The sequence below is a fragment of the Oratosquilla oratoria genome, chromosome 4 (assembly GCF_046742065.1).
Source record: "Oratosquilla oratoria isolate Oo_2021 chromosome 4, ASM4674206v1, whole genome shotgun sequence".
Classification (NCBI taxonomy): Eukaryota; Metazoa; Arthropoda; class Malacostraca; order Stomatopoda; family Squillidae; genus Oratosquilla; species Oratosquilla oratoria.
Genome location: NC_134780.1, coordinates 50,072,678 through 50,082,677, shown reverse-complemented (window position 1 = coordinate 50,082,677; position 10,000 = coordinate 50,072,678). Strand labels below are relative to the sequence as shown.

Genomic DNA, 10,000 nt, shown 5'->3' with positions numbered 1-10,000 from the left:
ATACATATACATATATATATATATATATGTGTGTGTGCGTATGTATATATATATATGTATATATATAAATATATATATATATATATATAAATATATATATATATATTTGTACGCACGCTCTAATCAAAACCCTAATTTCATCATGAAAGTGGTGCTTCTTTCATTACGTAATCAATAAAGGCAATCATTAACTCGCCGATTCAATTTGCGTCTCCAAGGGGAGAATATGCTAAATATATTTGGGAGTAATATAAGATTGTCATGCAATATTGGTTTATTCATTAATCTTGGTGATTAGTATTATTCGTTATGTTCAATTACGTCATTACGTTTTTACACGAGGATGGAACAAAAATATTGGCTCTAATCCGACATTCGGGACTAGAGTCAAGGCTTGATATCAAATAAATTCCAAAAGTGATTATTGACTATTTCTTCATAATTAATTCCTTTCGAAAATGTGAAGTCTTTAAAGCGTATGACAAGCGCAAAGGAAATATATTAATTTATATGCTATTTCTTTTTTTTCTCTTTATAATGGGGTAGACGTGTCAAAACATAAACACAATACATTCGTCCTTCACTCGTCGAAAACTCATTTAGTTGTCCCTCTTATCTTAGTATGTCGAGGATTATGAACTGTCCCTGTCTCCCTTTACATTATTGAGGTTAAACACACAGCAGTAGGATTGTGGAGAACATGATGATGATGATAAGGTCTAACGTCACTAACTCCTACCATAGGAAGACTAGGATGGTGCCCCTTACAGAGGAAGCTGCCCTTTACAGAGGAATTTTTAGTGTGGAATTTAATGGACCATGCCCTTGGTTAAATTTTGCCGGTGGCAGGATTCGAACAGCCATCCTCAAGACCTTCGCCGCAAGTAACGACGAAACATGTGGCCCATAGAAATAAAGTAGAAAGAAAACATTATTTCTTCCCTTTATCAATGCCTTCCATTAAGTTTATAAATATAGGAATAAATAACACACAAGTAAAACAGAGATGTATAACAGATGTTAAAATTCACTGTATAAAGAATTATTTTCCAAACGGTACACATAAATGATTACTTAACCTGTAGTACAAAAAAAAACAGATTTAAGCACAAATTAAAGCTTATTTGGAATAAAAGGAAAGTTAGTGTCTTATACGAAATGATATACAAAGTACATATGGACTGGACGTTAATGAAGACTAATTCAGCCTGCTTGTTACTAAGCAGAACAAACAAGAATTTTTTCCTTCACTGTCTGCCGACAACTGTATGAATAAAGACCAGATATCTGTTGACAAATTAAGTTGACAGCTTTATTCAGCATGAAACTGCTAGTGCTTTCATTATCACATAAACATAGCACAGGTTATAATAAACTCTATTGGTACGGAAGTATCAAAACGCCCAAAAGAAGACAGAATCAGGATTGACTGGAAGGTAAGTGACTACATATCATTCAAAAGCCAATAGGAAATCGTGTCACCTACTTGCTCGACGACGCAGACGAGGGTGATCGTGGACCCAGCCTGCACGTGGTAATCCCCACGGACAAGTATCGAGGCGCGTGGTACTGCCACGTGCAAGTTGACGAAATGAGACAAGACTCCAGTGCCCGTAGATAACTGTAAAATACAAATACACGAGAATAAAAATTTAATCATCACAAGTGTGTGCAAGGGTAAGGATCAGGTCAGGCAGCCATTACAACAGTTGAAATAAAATGTTTGCAGCCAGGATAAAGTATGTATATGTCCCAAGTCACTACAAAAAGTCTTCAACTCGGGTGAAGAATTTTAGTCTAAAACGAGGGAGAGAGATAAAGAAAGCTACATTTGTGTGTGTGTGTGTGTGTGTGTGTGTGTGTGTGTGTGTGTGTGTGTGTGTGTGTGTGTGTGTGTGTGTGTGTGTGTGTGTGTGTGTGTGTGTGTGTGTGTGTGTGTGTGTGTGTGTGTGTGTGTGTGTGTGTGTGTGTGTGTGTGTGTGTGTGTGTGTGTGTGTGTGTGTGTGTGTGTGTGTGTGTGTGTGTGTGTGTGTGTGTGTGTGTGTGTGTGTGTGTGTGTGTGTGTGTGTGTGTGTGTGTGTGTGTGTGTGTGTGTGTGTGTGTGTGTGTGTGTGTGTGTGTGTTTGTGTGTGTGTGTATTTGTGTATGTGTGTATATAATCTACGTTATCCCAAAAAAGGAGAACAAGCTTAATGCTAATGGTACCCACATCAAAGAAGACATCAATGGGAGCATTGTTGAATTTTCCCACAATGGCTGTTGGTATTGCCGGCAATAAATTGGTCAAACACAAACGAAAACGGCAAAAACCATGTTTACTTTCATGATTTCGGCTATTGTTTTGGCAACGTTGCAAATATTTTCTAAATGTGTGACCATTCTAGTGGAAAAATGAATCAATAACCATCGATTAACCGAATGAATTGACTTGGTGAGCTTTGATGTTTCATTGTAGGGACGATGCTGCTGTACCTAACCCACAATTTCTTATAGTAATCACATGTTTTGAGGAATCATGGAGGTATGATAGTATTGATAGTAATCCTTATGTCACAAAGATTAAGCTTTGCGTCAACATTCATTCGGATGTAACTGTTTTCCTAGGATCTATAATCCAAAGTAATAATCTCAGATAGATAAATATTCCTGTAGTTTTCCAGAAAAGTTAAACAGAAGTAACTTATGTGCCTGGAAGATATAAGTTAGCTTCGTAAGTCTGGACTGGGAACTAATCTCCCAAAACCACTCACCCAGAACTAGCCTAAAACCTATTGGCTAACAAGTACACTTCCATATTAGCTTTAGTACGACCAGGGTTGGAATTTTTCTTCTTAAGTGACCCAGCTTATGCCTATAGTATACCTTGGTCAAACTGGTAGAGATTATTTATATGGCAACGGTAGACATGGTTGTGGTAGTCGTGATTAGGACACGGACCATGACAAAGATGATTATTACATCTACGACCATGGTGGTGAAAATGCTTATGGTGAAGATAATAGTGCAGATAATGATATAGTTGGTTTGGCAATGATAGTGATAATAGTGATGTTGATGCAAACGATGGGAAAACACAATATGTTGGTGACAATAGAAATTACTGGTGGTCTGGAAAATGCAATAGAGAAGAAATTAAGCTGCCTGGAATTACCAATAATTGCACAAAACATAGAAATTAAGAACATACCATCACTTTTAGATATCTATCTAGCCGGTTTAAAGTAATGTGTAATAATAAGTTACATTCACTTTACAGCATTTATAAAGCTCGTTTTTCAGGGAAACGTTTCCAGTACACAAACCTGTTATTCCAGCTATTTTGTACCATCGAGCATTGTGTTTATTAATAATGTAAAAGATAAGCTGTGAACATAGCAGTACAACAAACAATATTAGTATGGCTATATATTTTGAACATGCACATTTCTGAGCAAATTGATTAGCTTTAGAATTCTACGGAAACTGCAATGCATGTTTCACGAACTTTTGTTTAATAAGATATTAAAATGTTATTTTCTTTAAAGTAGGAAAGTGAATCAAAAGAGTAGCGAGACAAAACAAGAATGAAAAAGAAAAGAAATGAAGATAGTAGGGTTAGAATAAGAGAAGAAAAAAGAGGAGGAAGACGAAAAAGAGGAGTAGGAGAAGTAGACTGAGGAGTTGGAAAGAGAAGTGAAGACAAGAGATAAATAATGAAAGGTTTCCATCAGAAGATGTCTGTTGACATCGTCATGTATGTAATCATTATTCTCCACATATTTTTCGATATTATAGTTGTAATTATATTGATCATCGTCCATGATATCAGCTTTATCATTATCATTCTCGTTGTCATTGCATATCAATGTTATCGTTATCACCGTCGAAAATAAAGCTTTGATGTTATTCTTGGTTTACTTGGAAATCTACTTGAGTAACCACGATTGTCATCATATACAGACAAGTACCGATTTTCCATTTTCATTGAAATGGTAAAAACGATAACATCTTGTGTCTGCCAAGTAAAAAAAGAAAATCAAATAAGACACTATTGTATCTACGCGACAAGACACCTATCCTCTCATCTCATTTTTAAAGATTTTTTTTTTTTTTACTGGAATACAAGCAGGGATGCTCGTGGAGACACTATGTATATGAGCTGCCTAGTTTTCGTAGGAGTTGCTGCACTTTGGTTAAGATTATTTCATCGTGGTTCATTTGACTGTTCTATTTTACATACATCAAAAACCAATAAAATTATTAAGAAAACGACCGATAAATTACCGTTGCAAAGAGAATAGAAATGATTGTATGAATTCAAAATAAAGTGATAGGAAAGGTGAAAAGTAAAAGAGTAGTTTCATGAATCCATGTCATAAAAAGTTGGCATTAAAAAAAAATCTAGAGCATATATATACATGTTGACTCTTCAAAATGATATTTGAACAGAAAATAGATGAAGCGTGGCCTAGGAAAAGAAGAAAGTATCTATTATTTCTTTTTCTTTTTTATTGTTGTTGTTGTTACTATTACTATTACTATTATTATTATTATTATTATCATTATCATTATTATTATTATTATTATTATTATTATTATTATTATTATTATTATTATTATTATTATTATTATTATTATTATTATTATTATTATTATTATTATTATTATTATTATTATTATTATTATTATTATTATTATTATTATCATTATTATTATTATTATTATTATTATTATTATTATTATTATTATTATTATTATTATTATTATTATTATTATTATTATTATTATTATTATTATTATTATTATTATTATTATTATTATTATTATTATTATTATTATTATTATCATTACTATTATTATTATTATCATTATCATTATTATTATTATTATTATTATTATTATTATTATTATTATTATTATTATTATTATTATTATTATTATTATTATTATTATTATTATTATTATTATTATTATTATTATTATTATTATTATTATTATTATTATTATTATTATTATTATTATTATTATTATTATTATTATTATGAGAGTAGTAGAGCTTGTGTCAGGATTAGAAATGGAGAGAGTGAGTGGTTTGAGGTAAAGGTGGGACTTCGTCAGGGATGCATTATGTCACCCTGGCTGTTCAACTTATACATGGATGTGGTGGTGCGAGAGATTAATGCAAGGGTAGTGGGCAAGGGATTGGAGATGGTTAAGGAAAATGGAGAAAAGTGGGAGGTGAGCCAGCTGTTGTTTGCGGACGACACTGCGCTTGTGGCAGGATCGGAGGAGGGATTGAGGAAGTTGGTGACAAAGTTTGGGAGAGTGTGTGATAGAAGAAAGCTAAAGATAAATGTGGGTAAAAGTAAGGTGATGAGATGTACAAGGGGTGAAAGTGGCAGTAATCTGGAAGTGAGCATTAAGGGAGAGCAACTGGAGGAAGTGGATAGTTTTAGATTTTTGGGTGCAAATGTGGCAGGAAAAGGTGGAGTGAAGGTGGAGGTAGAATGTAGATTGAGAGAAGCGGGTAAATGCCTTGGTGGTTTAAAAAGTGTAATGAGGAATAGAAATTTGGGAATGGATGCTAAGAGGAGACTGTATGAAGGAGTGATTGTGCCAATAGCACTGTATGGAGCAGAAACATGGAACATAAGAGAGGAAGAGAGAAGGAACTTGAATGTGTTTGAGATGAAGTGTCTGAGAAGTATGATGGAGGTTACTAGGGTTGATAGAGTGAGAAATGAGGAGGTGAGGAGGAGAACAGGGGTGGAAAGGGAGCTGGGAGATAGGGTTGATGAAAGAGTATTAGGATGGTTTGGACACATGGAAAGAATGAGTGAAGAAAGACTAGTAAAGGAGGTATGGAAGGCAGATGTGGAGAGAGTGAACATGAGGGGACGTCCTAGGATGAGATGGATGGATGGGGTGAAGGGGGCTTTGGGGAAGAGGGGAATGTCTGTTGAGGAAGGACGGGAGAGGACAGAAGACAGGGGTGAATGGAGAATGGTTGTATACGGAAAATGTTGTGATGCATGAGGTGGAATGGACGGGGGAATGGGGGGTGAGGTAGTGTGTGTGAGCAAAAATTTTGACGGAGCCTGAAGGGATTTCTCCCCGTCCTCTCCTTTATATGGGGAGACGGAGAGGGGGGGGGGGTCGCCGATTTAATGAAGCGGCCTTGTTGTGGATGTGCTGTGTCCTGCGACACTGCTTCTGACCCAGGGCAGTGGACAGGGTGCAGGGATGACCCGTCATCTAGAAGGTGCTAAGATGGGAGGGAGGGTGAAGGGGTGTGGAGTGTTTTTGGGGATGGAATGGGTGGGAATGATTTTATGCCTTGTCCTTTTTGGCTACCTCCCTGGTAAGGGGGAAAAAGCCTTGGTATGTGTATGTATGTATCATCATCATCATCATCATCATCATCATCATCATCATCATCATCATCATCATCATCATCATCATCATCATCATCATCATCATCATCATCATCATCATCATCATCATCATCATCATCATCACCATCATCATCATCATCATCATTATTATTATTTTGAAGATGAGAATAGAGATGGAGAAACACTACACTGCAGTGCCAGATGCTAAAGTTTTACGAAGCTGGATGGTTTGGAGTTCAGCTTGCTTAGAGAAACAGTAAGAAAAACTACATAGCACATGTAAACAGTAATTCATACAGAGACATATAAAAACGATGTATTAAATTTTTCATTTAAGAAAAGACAAGGAAATTTCATTAAGATATATGGACAAACTTTTATTATCAATTAGTTCCTTTTAACTTTTCATATTGAATAGTTCATTATCATTCCATATTAGATCTCTCTATGAGCCTCAAGGTGCAACCTATAAAGTTATTATTCTGCTGGAAGTTATTGTAAAGTATTGTCGTGTAGTTAGAATAATTCAAATGTCTCTGAATGAAAGATTTATTTCATGGAAAGTGTGTTAGCTAACACAAGTTATGTTTGGGTAAACAAAATATTTTAAACGAAGTGAAGTCTAAATTAATAAACCTTCACTTGATAAATTTGATTATAGATTTTCTCTTTGAGAAATTCAAACAACTGATTCGGTTGAGGTCTGGCTCTAGATTGAGTGTTAAGCCATTCAAAAATAAGTTTTATTATAATCTTTTTTATGAATTTCAATAAATTCCAGTATTAAACAAAATAAAGAGCACTAGAAACACACAATTATGAGCTCCCTCCCTGGGCCTACTCTCCTTGTTCAGGCTCATTATCATGTAATTGCCTTTGTGAATGTGGTCACATGATTTGGAGCTATTTATATCCCCAGCAAACGTGTTCGTTCACAACTGTGGCTCCACTGGAGTTGAAACCTGTATCTTTAGCTAATGGCTCAATCAGAGTAAGTGGCGGTCACCCTAACTACGTAGATTTGTTAACAGAATTTCTGTTGTCAAACTCACGTTTCACGAAGTACTTATCAGGCAATTACAACGTCTTAATCGTCAGTTTGTCCACAGTGAGATACTGGGTATGTGGGTTGTCTACAGATTAACCAAGTGAATGCGGTCTTGGATTTGTTTGTTTTTCATTTTTTTTAGTATCTTGTTGTATTCCCATTAAACTTGTTCTTCCTGGTGCCAGGTAGTTTCATTGACGAAAGAAACAGTTCACACAGTGAAGTTGATTTGAACTGATATATTTAGAAAGATACTTAGCACCACGATCTACGTTTAAAATCTCACTCATGCTCATAACAGCAGTATATAGTGTATTTTCATTTTCATATAAAAACTAAACAGATATTTGCTGAGTCATGTATTGACCCTTTGCATCAACCCTCATGTTCAGCAAAGGAGTTCATTACCTGAATGAAAACACATGGCAACAACTAGAACAAATAAGAGGATACGAATGCAAGAGACTCCAAGAGACCATAAGGCAGCTCCATTTTTGTTACTATCACCCACATCCATAAATTTATTATGTCAACAATAATGAAACATTTGTGCGTACTTGATAAAGCCCATGTTCGTTACTATCTATCATCCCCATCCATAAAGCTATTTAATGTCAACAATAATGGAATGTTTGTGCGTACTTGATAAAGTTCTAACAACCAAAACGCAAAGCTAGCAAAGGATCAGTCCACCAATGGTGTTTCTTTTGATAATTAAGTAAATGACTGAAGTTGATTTGACCCTTTTCCTACACGGGAAGAGGTCGTTTGAAACAATATTTCATAGGCAATAGCCAGCATCTCTCTCCCTTGAGGTAACACCACACCAAGAAAGGAGTCATATATGTAATACATTAGATTTAAGGAGGGTAGCAGATGTGAGGAATACCAGTCTCAAGTTATAAAAGAATGCTTACAATAAACTCTGAAATATTAACATCAAATTTACGTAGCATTAGCATTTTAGGAGCTAGAACAAAAATATAACTGTGAAAGGGTTAATCAGTATAGATTTGATACGATTACTGCTGAAGATTGTCTCCCTTGGACGACTAAAATCACCTGATATTAGACAGAACAGATGTGTAAGTCGTCAATACTATTAAATGAATTGAGAGAGTAATTTACCTTGAGCGCATAGTTATTTTACTATTCCTTTCTTCCTTGCTTCGCGTGCATCCTTCATAATGGTTTACATCTAAGTGTTTTGTTTTCCTGTGCTATCGTATTCACAGTTTCCAGTGTAGTGTATTTCGGACTCGCTTTTCAAAACCCAAGGATCTGAGTCTTCTCTCGACCATCTACTAAAGAAATCTTTCCTCGTTCCCTACACACTAAAACCAGAGATACAGACTCTGATAATATCCTTGTGTAAACTATCTTTACGTTTTCGAAGCCGTTGTTATCTGTTTTTTCTTAACGTAAAACTGTCTAGTGATGTATAAACCAAGGTATAAATTAATCTCAGTTATTCTTTATTTGGTAATAAAGCGTTCAGAGTACGGTTTTAAATTATTTTATTACTTAAATTTGATTTTTGAAAACGTAATTATCAATAGAAATTATTGGGGCGAACCGAAAAATCCTAATTTAGGTTGGACTTTTAATTAATGTAAATGAATTGTATATGATATAATATATTCACAGCAAACTGAATATTTTAGCTTTGATTTCTCTAACATCAGTGGAATAAAAAGTGTTGACCGTGGCCGATAAAATCTCAGTCTATGCCAAAAGCAATACCTGAATAAAGTACTCTTGATATTTGCAAGCATAATATTACCAACTTGATATTTGGTGCCGGATAAAGTTGATATATACAGCTTTCTCCATCCATTATACATATATATCTTCTTTAGATTATAAAGTAGATTGTATAAACCCATTACTAAATGAAGTACAATAATTAACGTAAAATCGGTGCTTGTAGTGATCTTGTTTGTGTCACAGTTCTTTAATGGAGGAACAAATAAGTTTGCTATGAGCTTTGCGTGTGTTCTATGCTGCTCTAGTGTTGAAATAAAAGATAATGATCAACAAGTACATAAAAGAAGTAGAACATGTCATATGAACATGAAAACAAACATAAAAATAACTAAAGGTTTAATTCATAACGCTATTTTTGTCGTTTTCATGAAAATTATAAAAAGAATATATCAAAGTACAAATATTTTAACGGTAATTTTTTTAAAAGACAATCTATTAGAATTTCATTCATATATATATATATATATATATATATATATATATATATATATATATATAGATATATATATATATATATATATATACCAGTACATGACAGAATTTTTTTAAAGTAACAAAAAATAAAAGAAAATTAACAGATGAGGCGAAACAAGTAGAAAAGGTAAAAGGTGCAAATGAAGAGATGATAATGTAAGAGATGGCAGTAAGAGGAGGATGGCCAGAGTATTTTGTGAAGTTACTAAATGTGGAGTACTATTGCGAGGAAAAAGTAGATGCAATGGGAAGCACTAAGAAAATGACAGTGATGCATGAGGAAAATGGAGGAGAAATAAGAAAAAATTAAGTGAGAGCAGTTATCATAATGATGAAA

The 10,000-nt window shown here is 34.3% G+C and overlaps 1 protein-coding gene across 1 annotated transcript in view; it reads right to left on the bottom strand.

Moving 5' to 3' along the window:
• Positions 1-10,000, bottom strand: part of LOC143024470 (limbic system-associated membrane protein-like) — a 172,720-nt gene that overhangs the window by 89,110 nt on the left and 73,610 nt on the right. The window contains exon 3 of the mRNA XM_076183278.1: positions 1,487-1,621. Within this exon, the coding sequence (XP_076039393.1) occupies positions 1,487-1,621 (135 nt within the window). The remainder of the gene's footprint in view (positions 1-1,486; positions 1,622-10,000) is intronic.